Source organism: Martes martes, assembly GCF_963455335.1.
Source record: "Martes martes genome assembly, chromosome: 1".
Taxonomy (NCBI): Eukaryota; Metazoa; Chordata; class Mammalia; order Carnivora; family Mustelidae; genus Martes; species Martes martes.
Genome location: NC_137888.1, coordinates 109821352 through 109847827, shown reverse-complemented (window position 1 = coordinate 109847827; position 26476 = coordinate 109821352). Strand labels below are relative to the sequence as shown.

Genomic DNA, 26476 nt, shown 5'->3' with positions numbered 1-26476 from the left:
AGGGATCAAGGATTCTGTTTTAGATGTGTGGTTCGAGGTGTCTACCCAGTAAGCCTCTTAGTAATTTCTAATGGTCAGTTGGATACATGAGTCTGGGGCATGAAGAAATATAGAGATGATAGGTCTGTGTCTATAGTCAATGATTCCAAAATAATAATTATAGATCCTGAGGTCAAGAACAATATTCATAAAGTGAAGTTAATAGCCTACACAAGATAGGATATAGGGCAGAGATTAGGAATCCACAAATTCAGGGGCACCTGGATGGCTCAGTGGGTTGAGCCTCTCCCTTTGGTTCAGGTCATGGTCTCAGGGTCCTGGGATCAAGCCCCACATCGGGCTCTCTGTTCAGCGGGGAGCCTGCTCTCCCCTCCCCCCTGCCTGCCTCTCTGCCTGCTTGTGATCTCTCTCTCTCTGTCAAAAAAATAAATAAAATCTTAAAAAAAAAAAAAAAAGAAATCCACAAATTCAGAAAGCTTTGTTGGACAAGATGCTAGGCATTGGGGGGTAACATATAGGGGATCTAATAGGTAAACTGAGGGTCCAAGTGTTTCAGAGATTTTTCCAGTGATAAATAACTTGTAAGCAACTGAGCAAAGCCTTGGACTGAAGTCTCCTGACTTAAGTGTTAGTTAGTTATAACAGTTATAACATACTGTTATTATGAGCAGTAAAACTCTAATATTTAGCAAAGGATTTATGTTCCTTATTTTTCAGAAAGGATAGAAAAAAAACTTATACTCAGAATTTTCACACCATGTTCCTTAGAACACCAGATTTCCTCATAGGTTGGATGACCATATGATTTATCATCCAAACCAAGATTCTTTTGAAAAGAAAGGAAGTGTTCTTATTAACAATGTTGGAACAACAGATATTCCTGATGGTTTGGGGAGAAGATATGGGAAGGCAAGGAAGTAACATACGCCTGTTGCTACAATTACATCAATTAGAGCTGCTCTATTTTTAAAAGGTTTATATATTTGGGTTTCAAGTAAGATTTTATTTTTAAAAAGTCTTTTGCTTCTAAAAAATTTTGAAAAAACACTATACTATGCTTGCCTAGCAACCTCTAGCTCTGACAGTGTTTTCAAGTCCACAAAGATCTATATTGCCTATGCACCTATTCATTTTTCAAAACTAAATGCAAATCCTATCTCTCCCACTTGCCTTCCCGTCTACTGAAGGTAAAAATTAATATTTTATTCTATCACATTTCATTTAGATCTCCACTTAAATATTTCATCCAGTTTTCTAAGAATTTGAATCATAAGTGTGGCTATTTGTCTACATAAGTTTACCTTGGGACTATTGTTACTTTGTGCCAAATAATTCCTTGCTGTGAGGGACAATGTCCTCTATATTTTAGGATGTTAAGCATCCTCAATAGCCTCTCCCCACCAGATACCAATAGTATCCCCACCCCAGGTGTGAGAACCAAAAATGTCTTAAGACATTGCTAAATGTTCCCCAGGAGGTAAAAAATCATCCCCTGTTGGAAAGCACTGAACTAAAGGAGGCATGTATGATGTAACATGAGCATTGAGATCAAACAGATCCAGTCTTAGGCTGCAAATAAGGCACACATAAGCTGTATGACTGTGAGCAAGTTATTCAACCTCTCTGAATTTTATCATTCCTTTTCCATAAAAAAAGAATATTAATAGCATCAAAGGCAGAGTGTGGCTGTGAAGATTAAACCAACTTTAGTAACTGAAGGGTTTGTGTATAAGCTCTCCATGTACAGATACACATATTCATGTATTTCAGGAAGGGCTGGGGAAATGGAAAGAGATGAGGCTGGAACGTAGAGACATATTGCAAAGGCCATTAAGGAAGCCTATTACCAGGAATCAACAAATACTGTCAAAAAATCACTGAAAATATCATCAAACTATGACTTCTTGAAGACCAAAATGCAATTCACCTCGACATTTCCATCGCAAACACCCTCTGGACTGTCAGGATATCTTTTCCTAGCTCAATAAATGTCTTTAGATTAGATGACCAGATGCTTCTCCAGTCCTCATCATCAGCTTCATTCAGAGAAGCCTCTGTGGCCTCAGCATCTAAGTGCTGGGAAGAAAAAGTTGACACTATTTCATACTCCATGAACCTGGCATTTCATTAGCGTCAGATGCACTTCATTTCTAGTCATTTTGGTGAGCCCTCTAAAAGGAGGAGGGACCATGAAGACAAAGTGACAAGTAACACATTGAAGGAAAGGCAGACAAAAGGCCAAGTCCCCAAGCTGGCTTTTGAGCATCTCAAGCACCTGAACTCAATCTGTGTGACAGGAACGCCATGTCATCTGATATGAATGCCACCAGCCACATTCTTTTCTCTAAAAGCTTTTATACACCCACCCTTGGCTCCTTCTTTTATTCCAGTCTTAAAGACAGAGGGTCAAGTTTTAACAACTCAAATTACATAGGAGCTGAGTGCTGGTTGGGGTAAAGTCTAGCAGTGTGTGGGTGGGTGGGTGTGTTGGAGGTGGGGGGAGGGAGGGTGGTGGGAGCCCGGAACGTTCTTCTTGACTCTACAGCAATTATTTACCAGCTGAGTGACTAGGCTCCTTGGCTGCTTCAGGTGCCGTCTGCCAGCAGTTCACTGCCTAGAGTCTCAGTTTTCCTTATTACAACCATAACTTGCTTCCTGTTTACACTGGGTAAAGAGACCAGATTTCATGCCTGCAGGCCCACATTCCTCAGCTGAGCAGGTTTTCCAAACCTTCAGGCTATAAGTTTCCCTCTGTAGGAAGTGAAGCATGCTGGGATAAAGAGCAAGTCCATCCAACACCCAATCCTGGAAACCAATTGAAAAGCCACACAGCTGGATAGAATGTTTCTATCATCCTGGCACATTTTACCTGGAATTGTTTTTATGGAGACGCCGTCACTGTGGGTATGCTCAGGTGTGTAGAGAGAAAAAGGAGGCTGAGACAGACGTTTCTTTCCTCCAAGAGAGGTTCCTCTACATCCTAATTTTCATCCTCTTTCTATTCCATTCCCCCAACTCTTCCCTATCAACACACACTTGTTTTAAATTCTAGCTAAAACGAGCGATTCTTTATTCAAGAATTATTCTTTATTCTTTATTCAAGAACATTTCATATACCTTGGTAATTTGCAGGTTCCTGCCACCTTTCTTTTACTTTAAAATGTCTTTTCTCACATCCTTTGATGCTTACATCACTCATACTTTGAGTTTCGCTTCAAATGTTATCATACCTGTTAACTTTCGTATTTACTTTTTCCCTCTTCTGGGCTCCCGTAGAAACTTGTGAGTCCCTCTATTAACAGTCTTAGCATATTAAATTATAATTTGTTAATTACTTTTTTTTTTGCTTTCTCCCTCTACTCTCTAAGTGTCTGGAGGGCAGAATCTGTTTTATTCTTCTCAGCATCCCAGCTTACTAGCACATTGTTTAGCATGTAGTATTCAATGCTAGGTGGGCAATTCAATGAATATTTGTCAAATTGATGTGAAGGGAAACTAAGGAACTAAGGATGTCAAGTTACATTTGATTGCCAAAACATGAGTTCACTTCCATACTTCCCTTGAAAAGAAGGGTAAATATGCCAGAAAAGAGTAAAAATGATTGGTCTATAGATCCCTTTAGTTTGATTATAGATCATTCATGACCCATTCACTATTGTTCACCATCTCTGGACTAGGTCATTAGTTCACCCCAGCAAGTCTGTCCACACATCCTAAGAACCCAGCAAGGCAACAGTTAAAACAGGGGAAATGAGACTACAAATTACAGATATAAAGTGGATGAAACAATCAAGGATAATTGAGTCTTGTCATAAGTATAATGCATCACATTTCATTACATCAATAAATACACACATACACATATGCACAAAGAATTTCTTCAGGTTTGTACCCATTTCCTTGCTTATTAGTAAATTGTTTAGGTTGGCAATAGAGCATTTTATTGTAATACCTTAGTCAATTGATTTAATCACTCTAAGTATACTCATTTTAAAAATAGAGATAGCTATCTTGACCTCACAGGATTTTTGTTAGTTGAATTACATGAAAACTGTAATCAATAAATATCGTCTGATTACACAATATTACATGAGATTATTTTTATATCTTGTAACAAGAAAGTCAATGCCAAAAAATGATTATTTCTTATTTTTACATCTGTTTTATATGAGTAATTCAAAGTATATGCATATACAGATTGAAACAGGTTGGTGAGGCTCAGAGATAAGCAAGAATGTCTGGAAAGAGGCCATTTGACCATCATATCTGCCAGATGCAGAATGCTATAGAGTTAGTGAGATGAATACAAGAAAAAAATGATGTATTTTGAAGCTGTATTGCTTAAATTTGATAGTAATTTTTAGACAAGTGCTAAGAGACTTAGAGATAGTATGAATTTGGATTTAAGCATAATTAATGTGTCCATTGATGATCTTTCCTGTGGTAACTGCCTGACCAGCAAAGCCCATGACTCAGCTTTGACCCAAAGTTATATGATTTGAGACCTCTATTACCAGTTTTTCTTTCTCTCTTGAGTTTCAGAACTAAATTTCTAGCTGCCTGAAACCAACTAAACTCCATGTTCCATGACGTTTCAAACTCAACAAATCCTACACTGAACCTCCAAACCTACTCTCCTTTCAGTTTTCCCCATTGAAATTGATGGAATCACCATCTACCCAAACCAGAAACTACATCATTTTCAACCTCTTTCTCTCCTCCACCTACTATGTCATGTACGTTACCTGCTTCCATTAATTCTGTATCTTGAATATCTCAAAATTTCTTTATTTTCTCTCCACTCTTACTGACCTTAACTTAAGCCCTTATACTTATTATTTGAGCCATTATAATCATGATAGGAATATATAAGATAAAATTCCATAAACTCCAGATAAAATAAATTACCCTGTTTCTACGAATGTTACTTGTACCTTCATGTGCCTCCACTCCTCTTCATTTGATCTAAACTTCTAGTTTAATCAACTTAGTACTCATTTAAAAATCTGTGCATTTTTATCTACCTCCTCTGTTAAGCAATGTCTTCCACAAAGATATGAATCTTGTCTCATTTATGTTTGTATCCTGAACAATAATACCTATACTTTGTAGATGTCAGAAAATACTTGTTGAATAAAGAGATTTCAGGTGCCATACAAGAAAAGACTCTGAGTAAGAATAAATTTGGATTTTTAATGTATTTCTTAAATAAGTTATTCCATTGGATTGTACATAATTTGAAAATTTTGACTATATGTAACCCAGATCTATAGGATTCCTTTTCCTCTGCCATAATAGACTTGTTAAATTGAGTTAAATTACTTCAGGTATTCAATTTAGTTATGCAATTTCCCCATATTTTTCCACTTTTCCCCATTTCATTTATAAGGGGAATGGAAAAACTAGTTTATATCATCCTTTTAAAATCTTATGTTATGCCAAAATACTCACATAAAAGGAATTATATGTCCACAGAATCATCTTTCTTCTTATTTACTCATTTACATTAATATAACTGAGTGTTAATCAAGGCCAATCTTGGAAAATATCCTAAACACAAATAATATTGTGACATAAAACCAACAACAAAAGAGAAATTAAGGCTCAAAGAACTGGATCAGAGTATTCATCCTCTGACATCACAGATGGAGATCATTTGTTTTCATAGAGAATCAGGACTTGGGGTGGCCTTTGAGTAAGAAATAGTTTGGCAAATGAAAAATGCCAGACTGTTGCCAGGAAGTAAAAAAAAAAAAAAAAAAAAAAAAGCTTTGGAAGAGTAGATTAAGAGAAAAACCTTAAAGGAAATACACTTGACAGATCCACAAAATAGTTTGATTGACTGAAAACCAACCAACTAAATGACCATTCATTATACTCACATCCACACATGGGAGCTCGAGTGCACACACACACACCTGCTATCTTACTCCCATCTAACAAGAGCTTTAGAAATATTGAGTTTTCCTTTTAGCCTTGACTAATAAGAAGGCTTGTAAATTAATACACCATTCTACTAACCACATTCATGGTATTTGGGAGTAAATTATTCTATCCCTCCATTTGACATTTTGCTTCTTATCTTCTTTTTAAAATTATTTTATTGCGTTGATATATATATATATATATATATATATATATATATATATCAGAATAAAACAATGTACCATCAGAAATTAGAGTAATGCAGTGCCATTTCTCTGCAGTGAATAGAACTTATTCTTTAATCCCTTACCCTGAACGTCTTCCAGCAAAGGACACTCAGGGAGTAAGTACATAATGCATCAGGTATGAGGAATAAGAGGCTTGGCTCAGAAAGTGATGGATGTAGAAACCAAGGCTGTTGGTATTTATTTTAACTTACAATAAAATACAAATACTATTAATGCAAAATACATATTATTTTAATGACCAGAACTAGACTTTCTTTAAAGGTGGAAAATTACTTTGGAAAAATACATTATTAAGCATTTTGGGTTGGATTAGCAGGTGTTAGAAAAAAAGAAACAGACAAAATAATCTGAACTGTTAAGAAGAAAAGAAGAAGGAGGAGGAGAAGAAGAAGAAGGGGGAAAAAAAGAAAAAGAAGGAGAAGGAAAAAGAAAAAGAAAGGAGAAGAAGGGAAAGAGGAAGAGGAAAGGCAAGTGTTTGGGGAGGAGGAAGACAGGATCCAGAGGAGAGGAGAAAGGATTGTGAAGCAATGTATCAGAGTATTATAACTAATAAGGATTTTAAAAACAGGGAGACCTGATATTCCCCGTGAAGTTTGGACTCATTATGATATAAATTCCCACTCCATTTCCCTGAAACCCTCAGCAAGTCTACTCTTACATCAATGCCTTTGTGTAACTGTTTTTGTTGATCTCATTGGTTTTCATTTTGTTCTGTTTTGTTGCTTTTGGGTGGTGGAGTCAGGTTAGGGGCTGATGTTGAAGCTTGGGCTTGCAGCATCATGAAACTGGACTATTACGTGATCCATACAATGAACTAACTGAGTGCCTGCAATTAGCTGGAGGTAAATCTGGAGATCATAAGCCCCTGAGGATGTTTGCATCAATCTTGTAAAGACCATTGACCTTTCTGAGAGCAGAAGGGATTTAAGCCAACTCCATCTATATATTAGGGAGAATGAAGACTCTATCTATCTTATAATCACATATGTTTTTGTCTCAAATCCTTTTTAAAATAGGAGGCTTATCAATCGAAAATATTTTTATACATATGCATACTTGCATGAATAGGTGTGTTGGAAACAACGCAGGCAATGCAATGCATGCCATCCCTCCACAGAAGGACTTTAGATGTATGTTGCTAATTTTTTAATTTATACCATATAGAGAGTTGTGATGTTTGGAAGTGAATGACAGCATATAAAAGTAAATGTAGAAAGGCCAGAGAAGGCAAGAATTTCTTCGTCTATCCCATTTAACCTTACAGTGCTCCAATGAAGTTAGGGGCTTATGGTCTCCAGGTTTACTTCTGGCCTATAAGCACACTCTTATGTGTATATGGATTTTACTGAAAATATAAAAGTCTGATCTTTCTCTGCATTTATAGCTCCAATTGTTTTACTTCCTGCCTACTAGTGTGCTAGCACTGCCTGAATTTCCCTAGAGGGGATGAAAGAAGAGTAGAAGGACTCTCCCTGCCACTATCCCTCCCTGATAAAATCTATTTGGGGAGATGAGATTGAAAGACATAAAAATACTCTTAATTAACTCCTGATTGTTTTACCATTTATGGAGCATTTGTATACACATTATCCCATTTAACCTTACAGTGCTCCAATGAAGTTAGGAGGAAGGGCAGTGATCATCACTATGTCCATTTTAGAAATGAGACTACCAAGGTCCAGAAAGAAAAATGACAAACATGACCAAAGAGCCATATCTGACTTTATGCTTCATACTATCCCATACTCCTTCTCTGAACAAAATAATTAGAATTTAATGACATACATAAAATTATATGTATCCTTTTGGCAATAAACACAGTCAGACACAAGTATTGTGATTTTTAAATAATATTACACTATAATTTTTGGTAAGAAATTAGCAAGGAGGAGTCAATATGGTTAATATAAACATTATATATTTTTTATTTTCTAAAAGATTTTATTTACTTATTTGACAGAGAGAGAGATCACAAGTAGGCAGATAAGCAAGCAGAGAGAGAGGGGGAAGTAGGCTTCCTGCCAAACAGAGAGCCCAATGAGGGGCTCGATCCCAGGACCCTGAGATCATGACCTGAGTCAAAGGCAGAGGCTTAACCCACTGAGCCATCTAGACACCCCAACATTTTATATTTTTAATAAATAAAAGAGCTCCAAATTAATAATTTAGTATTACTAAAAAATACTGCAAACGTTGTAAAGTTTGTATCTGTATAAACCCAGGTTGTATCTTACCTTTTTTGTTTGTTTGTTTTTTGGAACAGTACATGCTTTAGAAGCACACCGCTTCACCATCAAAGGTGATCTAAGAGTGATGCCCAAACTGCCTACCTCACAAATTTTGAGGAACTTCTCATTGGAATACTTCATAGGGTGCTCAGTGAAGGTCGCATAAGGCACCTCAGTGGACCATGGGTTCCAGCGGGAAAAGAGGGACTGCTGTTCCAGACTCCCCCAGTAGATCCTAAGGCCTTCTCCTTGTCTCCTACAAGAAAGGAATTTCCTTTAGATTAGCCATTGCCATTAGACTAACACAAAAAGAAAAGGATGGGAAAGTAAGGTAGTGTCTCAGTTAACCTTTATAATGATGCTAAATGTCTTGCCTACTAACTAATTGATTATCCCAGAAATTTAGGAGGTAAGAATAAAAGGATAAATTCAGTTCCAAACATGATGAGTTCTGGGTGTTGTTGAGAATCCTATATAGAAATGCCTCGCTGAAAATGTGACTCTGGTGCTGAGGACCAAAGCCAGGGATGGAAATGGGGATATTAATCTCATGCCAATATTCCAATGGTAATGGTTAAATGGGAAAGGGACAGGAAGATTCAAGATGGTGGGACAGGAACTGAGGTGCTGAGGTGGCAGGAAGTTTCAGGAAGGAGGGGAATGAGAGCAGTTCCAGTTTCCACAAAAAAGAAAAAAAAATGCAAGCAGGAAATGACTGAGAAGAGACATGGGACATCAAGAACAATAGCGTATATATGATCCTTAAGAGGGATGATGACCAATTCAAAATATGTGTGACTTCAGCTTTGGTTCTCTGTTCTCTGCACACATTCCATGCAGCAAAGTTGCAGAAACAAACATATCAAAGCTTGTAAAGGAATTGTGCCTGCCTTTTCACACACTACCTGGTATAACTCAGGCCTGGTCATCTGGTAAACCCAAGTGCAAAAACAAGAGGAAGCTTGGGAGTGATGGGAGGGAAGTTGTGGCAGGAGAGTGTGGCCACATTGAATAACAAAACTGTAATTCCTGTGGTCTCTTCTTTTATATGTGCCCATCAGAATTTATGGTTTGTGGTTTTAGACATTTCTAAATGCAAAGAGATCCCTGGAGGTTAAGCTAAGCTCAGGTGCTTTGCATTCAACAAGCTTTAAAACTAAGTTGCCTGTAATTCTAAACAGCCCCATGGAACATCATAGAGCTCTCATTTCTTCTAGAAATTAAATCCTGGGATCTAGAATAAAAACCCAGAGCTTAATTGTGGTACCTTCACAAAGCTGTCACTTCCTGTATTAAGGAAGAATACCTTTGGGAATGCTATTGTGGCTTCTGGGTGTTTATCCAAGTAGAGATGTGTATAAACACAATCTCACACATAGACAAATGCCACCCCTCTTTCCTATTGGCTGATCTCTGAGATTCTATTTTCAAAAGGAAATAAGAAAAGAGTTTGGTTCATTCTACTGCCTAGTTCTCAGATTTTTGATCATTATGTTTGAAAGCTGACACTGAACCATTTTTTTTAACTTAATACTTCCCCCACAAAGGAAAAAAAAAAAAAAAGAAGAAGAAGAGAGGAAAAGAAACATATTGTACATACCTCTAAAGTTCTCTTTCTAATCTCTCACCTTCCCAGCTGCTATGCTGACATTTATCATCCCTCACCCCCATACGTTCCTTCATTCTGTTTCTTTTCTCCCTCTCTCTCTCTCTCTCTCTCTTCCCCCCCCGCCCTGGCCTGGTAATAAACTCTAAGCTCAGTGAATATTCTATGCATGCTGGCTAATGGAGCATTTTGGCTTTAGTCCATTCAAACAACTTGTACAATGGAATTATTTACTGCTTCATATGTCAATTTATGTGCTCGGTGCAATTTTGCTTTTATCCAAAGGCAATGAAAATCTGCCAAGATAGCTTCTCTAATAAGTACACTTTATATTCTTTTACCTTAGGGAAACCTCAAATGAAGTTTAAGCATGAAATTCAAGAGGGACCCTATTTCTAAATAACCAATCAATTTGAGCATGACAATGACATTTCTCAGAAATGTAGCATACTTCTAAATATACAAATTCATACTCAGCCATCAGAAAGGATGAATACTCACCATTTACATCGACCTGGATGGAACTGGAGGGTATTATGCTGAGTGAAATAAGTCAATCAGAGAAAGACAATTATCATATGGTTTCACTCATACATGGAATATAAGAAATAGAAAAGAGAATCATAGGGGAAGAGAGGGAAAACTCAATAGGAAGTCTTCAGAGAGTGAGAAAAACCATGAGACGCGACTATAGGAAACAAACTGAGAGTTGCTAGAGAGGTGGTGGGTGAGGGGATGGGGTAATTGGGTGATGGGCATTAAGGAGGGCATGTGATGTGATGAACACTAGGTGTTATAAACAACTGATGAATTATTGAACACTACATCTGAAACTAGTGATATACTATATGTTGGCTAATTGAATTTAAATTTAAAAAGAAAATAAATAAATAAATAAGTATACAAATTCAGCCAACCTTCTCTCTTAAGCTCCACTGGTGATATCTAAGAAGATAAATCTGCAACTAAGAAGTCTCTCCAAAGGTAAAACTAAGGCAGTGCTTCTCAGTAAAGACTTTAGTACGAGAGACCTATGAAAATCTGTCATCTTCTGTTCTGTCAAATGTCATTAGAATAATTATGGAGAATATAGATGCTTTTATGACCAGGAGCGTTCTATTAGTTACTTAGGCTCACCATGAAAGATAGCATATGATGTAACAGAATAAAGTGAAAAATGCAAAGAATAGGATGTCATGTATAATTTTGTTAGAGTCTTTGTTCTGATGCTTAATGCTGTGTGACTATGAATGAGCTAGTTTCATTTTCTAAATCTCAGTTTTACCCTATGCTCTTTGGCATGTTTCCATGTGACACCTCATGACCTCAGTAACTATGTAAATGGTGTAGACAGCTACGGTCATGATGCTACTGACGTTCATCCAGTCAAGGACGTACAAGATCTGAAAGAAACCTCCGGGTTATGGCTTCAGTTTAGAGGCATCAAATTAGCCCCCTGAACACATCTTCTGGTGCAAAGACTAACCAAGCCTTGTCCCATGATTCCTAGGGAACTTCAGCACCTACCATGATACCTCACAAACATGTAAAAGCACAAATCTGCCACCATGTGATGGAATAGCATTTTAATGTTTATAAACTAGAGAACTTCATAGCTAGAAGGGCTCGTGGAAGGTAAAACCCAGTACCTTCTTTCTGGATATGAGAAAACTGATACAAAAGGATTAGAGCTTCCTTGAAGCATCATTACACACATGGCTGAGCTGTTGAGAGCCCTGGTCTCCCAAGACTTCATTTAGGGGTCTTTTCACCATTTTGGGCTATCATCACAAAATGCATTCCAAGTTAAGGTCCTGCTATTGCACAACACAGCCTTATTTCCAATTGACATATAGTTAAAAGACTTGCCCTGAGGAGACCGTCATCATCTGTAGGCAAAAGGCCTGCCCGAGATCATAGCTAAAGGTGAAAAAGGAAATCGCAATTGCAAAAGGAACTCTGTGTGTGTGTATGTGTGTGTATATATATATACATACACACACACACATATATAAAATAATATTATATATAAATAAATATTTATTATATATTAAACATATAATAATACATTAATATATAAATTATATATATATATATAAATTGCCTCAGAGGCATATATATACACACATATGTATACATATGTGTGTGTGTATGTGTGTGTGTGTGTGTGTGTGTGTGTGTGTGTATATATATACTATTTATGAGATTGCAGGAAAATAAGGTAGCCCTGGGAGTAAAGGGAGAAATTAAGAAATTACAAACAAGTTATGTCTTCAGGGTAAGAAGACTGATTTTCTCACCGAGCTGCTATGGTCAAGTTTATCAAAGTGGGGGTACAGTTCTGGATAAAGAATGCTACACCAAATTATTAAGTAAAGAAAAATTTGCCAGCTTTCTGCTCCAAATCATACTCTGAGTGTAAACCCTGGCTTTGAGCATTATATACCATCTTTCCAATCTTTAGGTAACAACAACTTCATGAGGAACAAGAGGATAACAGGTGAGAAAGTGTTTTGTATGCTGTAAGGCATTGTCCCACTAGCAAATCTTGAGTTCTTAGTGTGTACCATAACGCTTACTGTGTACTGTTAGAAACTTTATATTTTAAAATTTTATTTAAATGTTACAGAATTTTTCCAAACATCTTTGATATAAATAAATGAATTTAACAAGAAATATTATAAAGAATATGACCAGGCTTAATCACATCAGCAAGTGAAGAACCACTAAAGGAACAGACTAAGAAGCGGGAGGAGAAATACCAGGATTCCCTACATAGACAAAAGCAGAAAAACAAATCTCTAGAACAGAGAAAAACAGAAGGTTCTGGAATATTCTACATTTTTCTTCACCTATTGATCTCTTCCTCCACCTGACTCTGAGTCTCTGAATACTTATGAGTTTAGTTTCTGCTTTATCAGTGTTTTGATGTGTATAATTTCCTACATACATTAAATCCATCAGAGACGTCCATTTAGCTCAAAACATCCCTAAAGTTCTTTTTTCTTCAGACTGAATCAGCATGGTTCCGTAAAACTTTTCTAATAATTTAAAAATAATCTTTTAAATCGCCTCAGAGGTGATTCCCTGAAACAGTCCCAAGAAGTTTAACTTCACTCCCACAATGTAATTAGCATATTCTCTGTACAGTACAGTGTATTGTTGCAGATAGAGAAATGAATAAGACTCAGTCTCTGAACTCCAGAAGCCCATCATCTGTTTTACTATCATCTCTTTCCCATACCTCAAACAGGTACAAATAGAAAGCCACAGATCTCTTTATAGAAGCAGAAGTTCACCCATTACAATTTACTTCATTCCCATTTTCTATCATCAGGGAAACCAACTGGATCTAGCCTCCATTCCCACAGTAGTAGAAGCAAGTCAATGTACCCTTTACTTCTGATAAATTTCAAAACCTTCTAGAAAGATATAGAAGTAGAGGAACGTCTCCATAAGGATTCATAAGAACTTGGTGGAAGAAGAGGGCTTATAACAGTTGGAGATTTTTAGGATCCTGGACTGAGTTAGAGGCCTTTTAAGAGACACGTTTCCAATTCTTTCATTTTATAGATGTATAAACTGAGGACCAGAATTTTCAAAGATCAGAGTTCTTCCTTTAGTCTTGTTAATTACATGTTCCACTCAGTGACTCAGACTAGAATTCTACTCAAACACAGTTGTTGTCAGGGTAGAAACCTAAGCAATTACTACTTTAAACCATCATAGCAGCTGAAGAGATTTGCCTTCTACACCACAAAAAACAAAGGCATGTTGAAGAGATGAGGTTTATACAGAAGAAACTATCATCCAAGTTCCAAAGGACCAATCATAAAAAATAAATGAACACCACAAAAAAAGGAGCTTCAAGTTGAATGGAGGGAAAACTTTCTTTGATAACAATTTTCGTAAGACCATACATTATTTTTGACAGGAAAGACTCCTCTCCTTGAAGTCATTTTTAGCTGAACCAGAAATCTATGCCAGCCAGTCACCAGTCTGAGTTAATTTGCTCATTCCACACATTCTACTACCTTCAGAGAGAAGCCATGCATCCTTCAGCATAGTACAACATAGCGGTCGTACAACATAGCTATTCTTTCTCTTGACTTCCCACTCTCCTTCCATCCTGCCCTTCACAGAGGCTGAGCTAAGGTCTTCAACCACCTGAGAGAAGACGTGAATTAGGAGGCAAGTCCCCAGAAGGAGAGATGGCAGCTTCCATTACTACCTCCATCAGCTGCCCCTCCTTTCTACTCATCTCAGATCTCAAAGCTCCACCACAGAATTAAAAACATAGCTCCAGGCACCAAGCCGAGATTTATGAGGAAGCACAGACATTAAGTCCTGCTCTAAACGTAGGGCGTGTGCTTGTAAGTATGTGAGCAAACAGAGGGAGGCCGCAGGGGAGGAGGGCGGGCTGCCCAGGGGAGAGAGCTGTTCAGAACAACACAATGTATTTTCTTAATGTCTCCTTTTTCCCTACCTTACAGCCTGTACTGTTGAAAAGCAGACCTTCTAGAACCATGAAATGTTAGTCCCTTGCTTATTTAATCTGGACAAAAGGGGGGGGGGCAGAGTTGGCACCCTGGAGGGTATTCAATGCTTCTTTTTGCTCATTGAATGACCTCAGATGAAATATTTTCCATGACAAGAACCCCAAAGACACTGGCACGGTGTCAGACAATAAGATTTGCAGAATGTGTTTACATTCTCTCTGTGTCCCCAGGCTGTTCTAACCCATCGGCAGGTGGTGCCTTTATCTGCTCTCTTTGCTCACCTGGCTCCCTCCCAGAAGTTTCCAGGTCCTTGGGCTCAGTGAGATTAACCATTTCCTGGCACGGGAAACCAAGAAATTCCGTGGGTTATTTTACATGAGGGAGAAGTAAGTGATAAAGTAAAACAGACCAGCAGTGTCCCTAAAGAAAGAACTCTGGGACAATGTGGTGTCATAGCAAAAACCTTGGATGACAGGTAGGACCTGGGTTCAAAGACTAAACCTGCTACTGACTTGCTGGGTAATTTGAACCATTTCTTCTCTCTGGGTTCCAGGGGACCATCTATCAAACTAATAGTTGAACTAGATCACCTCTAATCTCCTTTTATGCCCTGATAAATTAATATCTATTATGAAAAAAATAATTTATATCCTACCAGTTAGACAAAAAGCCAAAGGATAAATTAGTGACTGAGAAATTCCTAGAGGGCTGCTGAGACTTTTTCTTCTTCTTGAGGAAGAATGGATCTTAAGCTACAGAATAAAAGATGTAGGATTAAACCAAAAGCAGAACCCAGAGAAAGTGTGATGAATTAGAAAAAGAGCTACAGAAAAAGGCTATGGAATCTCTCAGGATGAAAGTCCTTAAAAGAAATGTTTATTTGCTTGGGAAACTTAAATGTGCTTGTCCTCGAGGGTGCCATGTTCAGGGCTGAGGTGAAGAAGACTGAGGTCCAACCTAAAACCTTGTGACTCACAGGGTTAGTGTATATGTCTGTGTGTGCACGTGCACACGCGTGCATGCCTACACACATACACACACAGCTAAGGTTTAGGCTAAAGTTACAGTGTGCAAGGTACATAGTAATCACTCCATAAATCCATGTTTAATAAAATTGAATGAATGAATAAATTCACAGAATTCACAGGCCAGTTAGGATGCCTGTGAGTGTGAATGCTGTATCATTCCATTCTTAGAATCTTATATGTTGTGGTAGTAAGAACCCCGAATTGGTAGTCAGTAAAATGTGGGTCTAAACCTATTACTGATGCTAACTTTCTTTGTGGCTTAGAGCTCGGCACAGCATCTCTGAGCCTCCATTTCCATTTGCTATGGTCTGATTATTTGTGTCCTATCAACATGTATACCTTGAGATCCTAATGACCAAGATGATGAAATCAAAAGGTGATGACTTTGGGACATGATTAGGTCAGAAGGCAGAGTCCTCATGAATGGGATGAATGCCTTTATAAAGGAGCCCCCAGAGAGCTCCCTCACCACTTCCTTTATATGAGGACACAGGGAGAAGGTGCCACATGTGAACCAGAAAGCAGACACTTCCTAGAGACTGAATCTGCTAACAAGTTGATCATGGACTTCCCAGCCTCCAGAAGTATGATGAAGGAATTTCTACTGTTTATAAGCTACACAGTCTCTAGTATTTTATTATAACAGCCCCAGAAGACCAAGACATCCCTCTTATAAAATAATTGTAGAGAGCAAAATGGAGTCTCTCGTGTCAAGCAGGAGCCTGTGTCAAGCAGTGATGCAAGCAGTTAAGGTATTGCAGCCAGGAGATCTCACCAGGACCAAAGTCAGCTGACCTCCCCCCAGGACTGATAACGAGCAGAACCCGAGGAGGTCGGCAGAGACCCAAAACTGACTGAATCCCTTTAAAAAGGGGAAGGATTTTGTCAGCAAACTGTGAGACTCTTCAGACATGACCCTTCTATGTCTGACCACTTAAAAAGGCAACTGCCACAGTCTGCCCAATCAGTCACCTAACAGAACGGAGTTCCTTCCCTGCATGAACATCAGAAGCAGTTAAGTGCCCAGAGCTGACCCAGACCAGCCCGAGGCCTTATCTCCACTGTACACCCCCAGACCGAGTTCGAATTCCGTTTGTTTTCTTCCTACACCCTTCTGTTGTCTTTGTTGTGTGGTTTGTCTTCTCTCCTGCTCTGTGGGCTGCGTAAGAAGCCAAGTTTCATCACATGATGAATTGTCATTGAGTTTGGAATTCTGAACCTGCTTTAGAATGGTGATTTAAGTTTGCTTTCTGACTGAACAAAGCTGACATTGCGGAAAGACACAACTCCTGTGTGTGCCTTCTCTGTGTGCTCATGACAATGATGGAGGCTTTGGATCAGATATTCTCTAGAGGACACTCCAAGTATGTGCCAGTGGAACACTCTTGACTCACCAGACTTAATCATTACCTACCTTTGGGTTTCACTTAAATAACATACAGAGATATTTTATTTTCCAGAACTGACACGAATGGATTATTTAGATAGAAATCATTCTAAAACATACATACTTATTTTCTCAAGCAAATTATATTAAATATAATGAGTATTTTTATGGCTTAATAAAAAGCATCACAAACCAAATTTTAAGACCTAAAAGGGATTTATTATTAACCATTTGTGTCCTATGTTCTTGATCCTTTAATTTTACTAAAACAAAGACTGAAATCTACAAGATTACCTGGATTCATACTCAATCTCCTCCTAATATTTTCCTACACTTCAATGCTTCTCTTTATGAAAGCAAACTGCTGTACATGAAGAGTAAGGCTATTTACCCAAACTCTAAAAGATTCTTGACTGCCTAGTTTTTTAGTTCTTATATCAGCTCTCTCTTCCTTCATCTCTGTTATTTCTTGCTGGTATCAACATTCCTGACTCCTTCTAATTTGCTTTTTCTGAACTTTCTACTGACGGGGAATCTAGGAATGCATTACCTTTGGGGTCATGGGCAAATAATTAAACAAAATGACACTCTTTTCTATGCCCTTTCCTGTAAGGGAAATTTATAGCAAAAGCTTTGGTTTCACAGATGATATTTAAACGGAGAGCTAACCCAATAGTGTTGATGGTGAATAACTTTTAGATGGGGATCTGTGTTGCTCAAGTTTTAGAAAGTCCTTTTGGAGTTCTATGCCTATGAGAATGAAATCTGATCTCAGAATTAATAATGACAACCATCTTTCCACCAGTGGGGTTAATATGAAATTTTGTCATCCTTAAGGTCATACTCTGGTAGACTGGCACTGTCATATTCTGTACAAGGAGTGGCACTCTCATATTCTGTACAAGGAGTCTTATATTCTGACCCATCCTTCAAACTGTTGAATATAGCTCCCATAATACTTAATGATCAATCTGAGTAGGAACATTATCAGCATATCTCTGCTAGTATTCTTCAATATAGTCCAGAGAAAAAGCTCTAAATAAAATGTAATGGGGACTTAGCTGCAGGAAGAGTCCCTTATATTTGAAGGTATCAAATAGGGCCTCATTCATTCCATACATGTTTAGGAGATCTGAGGGTGGATTGACAAAGAAGATATTCCGTGGCATTGCTGGAAGTCTGCCTACTCCTAGCAGTGCTCGGAGTAAAGGTCTAGATCAGAACTGTGTCTACAGTGATGAAAGAGAAAGGCAGTTAGAGCCTATTTGGTCCAGGTCCTGTTCTTGTAAACAGCAAAGCAAATCAGGAAGCAGTCAAGTCTCAAGAAGGACAATAGTAAACTTGTTTCCCTTCTGGTTAAAGGATTGAAAGAAACATTCTGGAGTATTGACATTATTGATGCAATAGGATTACTTTGCTCCTTTTAAAATTCCCTACTTTTGGGGAGCCTGGGTGGCTCACTGAGTTAAGCCTTTGGCTTAGCCTTTGGCTAAGGTTATGATCTCAGGGTCCTGGGATCCAGCCCTGCATTGGGCTCTCTGCACAGCAGGGAGCTTGCTTCCTCCTCCCCCTCTGCCTGCCTCTCTGCCTACTTGTGATCTCTCTCTCTCTGTGTCAAATAAATAAATAAAATTTTTTTAAAAAATTCCCTACTTCCTGTAATGAGCATGTATTATTTTTACATGGAAATGAACAATTGCATATTTAAGATGATGTCATCCATCACAACCAGAGCCATGACTAATTAGTACCAGCTGTGGGCTAAGACCTCTGCATCTATTACCTCTAGTCCTTACCACAAACAAGTTTGGTTTATAATCTCTATTTCACAGAGAGGTCCAAAGCCATCAAGTGGTAAGTGGTAGAACTGGGATTCAGATTTAGATCTCCCTGGTCCCACACACCCCCACAACTGCATGGAACCCTTTGGATATACAAGACAGAGACAAAAATGAACATTGGTGCCAACCAGCCGCGTGTTCCCCTCACAAACCTAAATAAAGCCGGTCAATGCAGAGCTCACATTTTTATGTGTAGTTTCTGTTCACCTCAACTAATCCACCTTCTTCCACCTTTCTCCAGAATGCTGATTCCGACACCTAAAGGGGCTTCCAGTTGCCTTTAAAATTCAGAAACACTCTCCCAGCCTCACAGTCAAGACTTTTTGCACTATGGTTCCAGCATTCTTTCATTTCCAAAACTCAAAGCCACAACTCCTCAATGATCCAACCAAACAATGAGACTTGCTGAGCCCCGCTTACAGCATTTGTGATCCTTTCACCGATATGAGATTATTCTGTGTATATCATCAAATGAACCGTGAGCTGTCCAAGACAAGGGTCCATACATAAATCATATACGTCCCCCCGACAAGATCTTATACAAGATATACTTATATAATATAATATAATATAATAATATATTTTTATATTTTATTATTATATATAATAATATAAGATATACTTATGTATAAGATATATAATATCTTATATAAGATATACTATCTTATAGTAAGTGATTTTTTAAAAATAAGTAGGCCCATGGTCTTTACTGTAAAAAATACACATCAAAACAGAACAAAAATACTCTCCCTCAAACCAGATAGACCAGGCTGCTGCTTTTGTCCTGCATTAGTCTACATTTCTGAATTGCACTCTTTAAAACTGAGCTCTTCCATTGTTTTCTGTTTGTTTAAGTGGGGGGGCTGGGGTGTACCTAAAAGGACATGCTTAGAGAAAGGCCCAGGATGGAAGGGGCTGTACCTTTGCCTGCAGGTTGTCTAGGACCCTGCTCTAAGAGCACCGGCTGCAGGGGCTGGCATGCCAGGCCCGCGCTGAGGTTTCTGTGTGTACAGAGGAGAGGGCAACTTTTACAATGCAGGAAAACACAACACAATAAAGGAAATGATTCTGAGGCATCTCCCTCTATTATGAATGGGGATATTTGGCAAATCACATTAGCCTTGGGTTTGTGTAAGTTTTGGTCTCCTCTCTCAACAGGAAGTTGCTTTTAAGCACCCCAAACAGCCAAGTTTCAACAGGCACGGAGTAGCTAAGTTAAAGGAAAGAAAAGCATCTGAGAAAAACACTTTTTTTTTTTTTTTAATCTCCTCTGTTTCCATTTCCTCTTAAGGGAGATGGAGATTAGATTGTCTGGAATACACACACAGACAATGAGAGAGACCAGTTACCAGTAACTTGTGGCCCAGCTCTCCTGTGTCCTTTCGGAAGCAGACGGGGCCTCCCAGGAAGGCAATGGGCATATGAGAGCTCTGAATGAGAGAAGAAACTCAGCTCTGCCCACCAATGCTTCCCCTTGATCCTGCTCCTGAGTCTGCAAGCGTTTTGCTTTTTCCACTTTGGAGGAATTTGGAATGGAACAAATCTCAAGAGACTATACGTGATATACCTATTTATTTTCCCCTTGATGCTTAAAAAAACATTTTGTGGGGAAGTTTATTTATGGTATTCCCTACAGTATGTTATGTTGGCCAATAAACAATAAAAACCCGTCCATCTCTAACTTCTGCGCACAGACGTGGTCCACCATCAGCATCACGTTCTTCCCTGGTCACGGTTGACATGAGCCATTCAAACTGTTCAGCAAGAAAGGTGTGCTCAGTGCCCACCCCCATCCCTGCCCAAAGTGGATATACTCTATCACAGGTAAAATTCAGACAACATAAACATCCATATTATTTATGAGATACTTTGATATAATAAAGAAGTCCTAGATTTTAGAGAGAGGATGCAGACCTGGGTTCGAATCTATGCCTTCATTTATTATGTAGCCTTGGAAAAAGCACTTTAATCCTCATAGTCTGTTTCCTCTTTTGCAAAATGAAGAGACAGTTGCCTACTTAGCAGAACCGTTGCTGGCTGGGTATAGTATGCCTGTCACCTCTCATCAGAGGTTTCAAGCCCTCCTTTAGCAGACCTCTGAAAAGTCAATCAGAAGGTAAGGCATTTCTGAATTCTCTTGCACTCTTGCTAGTTTTTTTTCCAATCCACCAAAAACTGCCAAATCATAAATATGGGGGGCAGGTGGTAGAGGAGGACAAAGAAGGAACAAGGGGTGAAATAAAGGCTATGTACAAAGTTAAGAAATCCAGACATTTCATGAAACAGAACTGATTTACCTACATTCCACAGTGCATATTTGCTTTGCGGTATGTGAGCAAATATGTGTGCGGTTTTTTTGTGTGTGTGCATTTTTTTTTTAATCTTCATGTTGCAATTGTATTGCTTTGCATACATATGAGGTTGGGGTTTTATGATTTTGTTTTCACTTAAGATTTACTTCTACCACAGAGCTTTATTTTACTATCCAGGCCCAGAGCAACAATGCAGATAGAAACCTGGGATCTTCTCTCTTATTTTTTAGGCCTGGTATCCAGTCCCTCAGTGGGGGGCATTGTTTACATAAGTGAGAACAATCAGCCCATATCTCCAAGTTCCACCCCCAAATGGTCACCCTTTGGTTACCCCTCAGGCTTAAGGCTATGTTCCTGGGCAGCACAGTATGCTCTGGGAAGGACAGGCCCTGAAGGCCAATGTAGGACATTTTGGGCAGCAAATTCTAGGGTCTGTGGTACCCAGAGCATGGTCTAGAATAATTTCTAACAAGCTTTAATATGTGTTTGAATCACATGGGGACCCTGTTAAAATACAGATTCTGATTCACTTGGTGGAGTGTATCCTGAGAATCTAGAAAACTCTGGTCTTCTAACAAGCTCCCAGGTGATCTTGATGTCACCAGTCCCAGTAACAAGTAGCTCAGTGGGGTAAGGGCGCAGGCTGTGGGTTAGGCATATCCCCATGGCCTCCTTAGTCTGTGGGAATGGTCACAGCTGGATAAGGATCAAAGGAAGGCTATCTACCATGTGGGACTAGGGCAGGAATCATGGTTGACCAAGGGAAGGCCCAGTGGTTTGTACCTGATTGCAAGGCAAGAATCAAAAAGAAGAGGGTTCTATCGATAATCTATGGTTAAAGGCAAAATCAAAAGCCTGCAATCAAGATAGCTTTCCTATCATACAATGGAATTATCTAACAGAAGTCCTGAAAAAAAATTATTTTTCATCAAGAGACTAGTGTTAAATTTGTTTAAAGATTACTCAAATGTTCAGTGATACAAGATTTTTTTTAATCATAGAATCTCTTCCCAAATAGATAGATAGATAGATAGTATATAGATATGAATATAAATATATAGGTATAGATATAATGTTCCAACTTTCCAGTGTCCTAATTAAAGTATATGGCAAAGAAAGGAAAACAATAATCCAATAGTGATCCAGTCAGTGTGCAATACCATGACAACTCTGTCTTTCCTTCTAGAGGCTGTACATCAGTGAATTTAGCCAACAATAACATTGGCTGTGCAGGTGACTTACCACACTGCTGACTCACCTAGAGTTCACCATAAAATACAGTTTCTAATTTCTAAGTCTTTTTCACGCCTGCTGCTGCTAAAATACATTGTGAAGAGTTGATTTTTCAAATTGACTTTGGAGAAAGTAGACCTGGAAAATACAGCTCATACTTAAATCCCACCTTTGGCACCTGATCTTTCATAAGGAAGCTTTTGATCAGAAACTATAAGGCAGAACAAACAAACTCTCCTGATGACTTATTTAGGCTAAATGCTCAAGGCAAAAACAAAAGGAATTTAATGTGTATATGCTGGTAGGGCAGGCATTAAATTACCAGCTCATCATAAAATGTTATCTCCATTTTAGATTAGTTCTTGAATTAAGGGAGGTAGAGCTAAAACAAATAATGGATGGATGGATGGATGGATGGATGGATGGATGGATGGATGGATGGATTGTTGGATGGATGGATAGATAGGTAGGTAAGTAGGTAGATAGATAGATAGATCAACTTCCTCTCTTGGCCAAAGCTTAAAAATGGTTTAAGTGTTCAAAAAAATAAGGAAAAAAATCATTTAAAAATGAAATCAAATAAATAATTTTTCCACAATATAATTAAGAGGTGGTAGGACGTTTCAGTAACCAATAACTGCTTTTTGCATTATAAGCATTATCCAAAAGGCTGTAGAAGCCACAAAGACAAAAGCTGAGCACAGTCTCAAATTAATCCTGCATCAGACCTTCTACAGCAGCATGCACTCTTGGGAACTTCTGATCACTGAAATTAAAATTCGCACATACAAACAATCCCCCAAAGATACTTGGAGTACAACTACAGTCTTCTTCTACCATATCCACTCATATTTCTACAGAGAGCTGATAAGAGTCTCAGAATATCAAAATAGCATCTTTATAATAATTTAAAGATCAAGGAGATTAAGATCTTTTTTTGCAATTTGAGTTATGCCCAATAGAGTATGTTACCTAACTCCTGAAGACAAACAAAAATGAATTATCATTTAAAACCACAGAAACAATATCATTTAAGGATATAGTCCTTTTTCCACTGGATATTTTTTTTTCCTGCTTTGTCGAAGATTAATTGACCATAGAGCTGAGGGTCCATATCTGGGCTATTCTGTTCCATTGATCTATGTGTGTTTTTGTGCCAGTACCATGCTGTCCTGGTGATCATAGTTTCATAATATAGCTTGAAATCAGGCAATGTGATGTCCCCAGCTTTGTTTTTCTTTTCCAATATTTCCTTGGTGATTTGGGGTCTTTTCTGATTTCATACTAATTTTAGGATTGTTTGTTTTAGCACTTTGAAAAGTGCCATTAGTATTTTGATCAGGATGATGCTTAAAATGGAAAAAAAGACAGTCTCTTCAATAAAATTGGACAGCTATATACAGAAGAATATACACCATACACAAAGATAAACTCCAAATTGATGAAAGACCTCAATGTGAGACACAAATCCATCAAAATTCTAGAGGAGAACGTAGGCATAATGTTCTCGACATTGGCCACAGCAAATTCTTTCAAAACACATCTCCAAAGGCAAGGGAAACAAAAGCAAAAATGAACTTCTGGGACTTCAACAAGATAAAAAGCTTCTGCACAGTAAAAGACACAGTCAGCAAAACAAAGAGACAACCCAGGGAATGGGAGAAGATATTTGCAAATATCTTTTGCAAAGATAAGGGATTGATACCCAGGATCTCAAACTCAACACCAAAAAACAAATAAGTCAAAAAAATGGGCAGAAGACATGAACAGACACTTCTCCAAAGAAGACATACAAATGGCTAACAGACACATGGAAAAATGTGACACATCACTAGCCATCAGGCAAATTCAAATCAAAACGACACTGAGATACCACATTATACCAGTTAGAATGGCAAAACTTGGCAAGATGAGAAACAACAAATGTTGGAGAGGTTGTGGAAGAAGGGGAACCCTCTTACACTGTTGGTGGGAATGCAAGGTGGTGAGGGCACTTTGGAAAACAGTGTGGAGTTTCCTCAAAACTTAAAGAGAGGTACCCTATGACTCAGCAATTGCACTACTGGACATTTACCCCAAAGATACAGATGCAGTGAAAAGAACCCAACGTTCATAGCAGCAATGACCACAATAGCCAAACTGTGGAAGGAGTCAAGATGCCCTTCAACAGATGAATGGATAAAGAAGATGTGGTCCATATATATAATGGAATATTACTCAGTCCTCAGAAAGGATGAATACCCAACTTTGGCATCAACATGGATGGAACTGGAGGAGATTATGCTGAGTGAAATAAGTCAAGCAGAGAAAACCAATTATCATATGGTTTCACTTCTTTGTGAAACATAAGGAATAGCATGGAGGACATTAAGAGAAGGAAGGGAAAAATGAAAGGGGGGAGTACATCAGAGGGAGAGGAATAATGAGAGTCTGTGGACTCAGAGAATCAAACTGAGGGTTTTGGAGGGGAGAATAGGTGAGCCCAGTGATGGGTGTTAAGGAGGGCATGTATTGCATGGAGCACTGGGTGTTATACACAAACAATGAATCATGGAACATCAAAAACTAATGATGTACTATATGACTAACATAACATAATAAAAAATAAATAAAATAAAGATGTAAAGTATTGAAATTTATCTTAGAAGCAATACTCATTCAAGAGATGTGTGCTCAGTAGAACTCTTCAAAACACTGCCCCGGCAGTATTTATCTGACATAAACAATGAAATTCGTCTTCATGCAGGTTGCTTACAGTCAGTAGGAAAGACGTTAACTGTCCTGAAAAAGAAAGATAGGAGGAGAGAACTGTGAAGAGAAGCTATCGTTACATACAGAAAGATTCCACACCTGATTTGAGGATCAGCGAATCCTGAAAGTTGTGACAATCAGAACATGGAGGTATAAAATGCAGTGGGCATTCAACAATGAGGAAGATACTCCAAACGGAAGAACATAACATAAAGTCATGAATGTGGGGAAGTATTGGAGTTTTTCTACTTCTCACCCTGGGCCAGGTAGATTCTGAGTATTATCCTTGAGCTTAATGTCTTTAACCAGTTCCTTCCTGTTCTAGAACGAGGGAGAAATTCTCTCCCCTCACCCCCATCCCCTCCGTGTGTGTGTGCACATTGAGAAATTGAGGATGACACAGAAAAGGGGAGCATTCATGTTCCACATGGAAGCACATAGTTTGCAGGTAGTAGACCCTCTCTGGTAAGTCACAGCCTGGTATAATAAGAAACCTAGCTCCTATGTATTAATCAGATGCTTTAGGGGTGCCTGGGTGGCTCAGTCTGTTAAGCCTATCTTCAGCTATGGTCATGATCCCAGGGTCCTGGGATGGAGCCCCGAGTCTGGCTCCCTGCTCACTGGGGAGTCTGCTGATTGGTTAGTCTGCTTCTCCCTCTCCCTCTGTGCATCCACCCCATCCCACGCGCTCATATTGTCTCTCTCTCTCAAGTAAATAAATAAATAAAATCTTTATTTTAAAAAATCAGACACTTTACATTCCTCAACCACATCTCATAGCAATTTTGTGGCAAATATTATTTTCTATATTTTTGAAGAAATTGAAACTCAGACTATTCAAAAACCCTACGTAGAAGTATTGAAGTATTTTCTTCAGTTTTGTTTGACCTTGGGGCCTATGTGTTTCCTCCTATGATAAACAAGTCCACTCTCCATCTCTCCAAAGAGGATTCAGGTGGGCTAGTAGTATGTTTTTCTCAGCCAAAGTCCTCACAAAACTCTTCAAAGATACAGAGTGTTTTAATAATGTTAGTTTATAATTTCATTTCCGTCTTTGCTCATTCTCTTATACCTAAAAAGCAAAGTGGGCAGGAACGCAGATTTTATTACATTATGGGGTGGTATTATGCTATCAACCTGGTTATTACATAATTTAGAATAGATTCCAAGAAATAGCTTGTTTTTGTTACTGCTTTGCTTTGTTTTTGTTTGTTTACTTTTTCTCTTTCTTCCCATCTATGGGTTCTTATATATCACTGTAGAGGTAACATAGTTTCTGAATACTGGATCCCAAATCTTCACTTTTATCCTTCTCTTTAAACTTAAATTTCAGTCTTCAAAATCACCAGTCAGTCCCCCATAGACAAAACCATCTGGTGGGAAAGGTAAACTGATAAGGAGACAATCACATTGTTTTA

At 38.4% G+C, this 26476-nt stretch overlaps 1 protein-coding gene across 1 annotated transcript in view; it reads right to left on the bottom strand.

Annotated features, from left to right (window-relative positions):
- Window positions 1–26476, bottom strand: part of TPRG1 (tumor protein p63 regulated 1) — a 157165-nt gene that overhangs the window by 15422 nt on the left and 115267 nt on the right. Inside the window, exon 5 of the mRNA XM_080825066.1 lies at window positions 8504–8657. Coding sequence (XP_080681192.1) covers window positions 8504–8657 — 154 coding nt within the window. The remainder of the gene's footprint in view (window positions 1–8503; window positions 8658–26476) is intronic.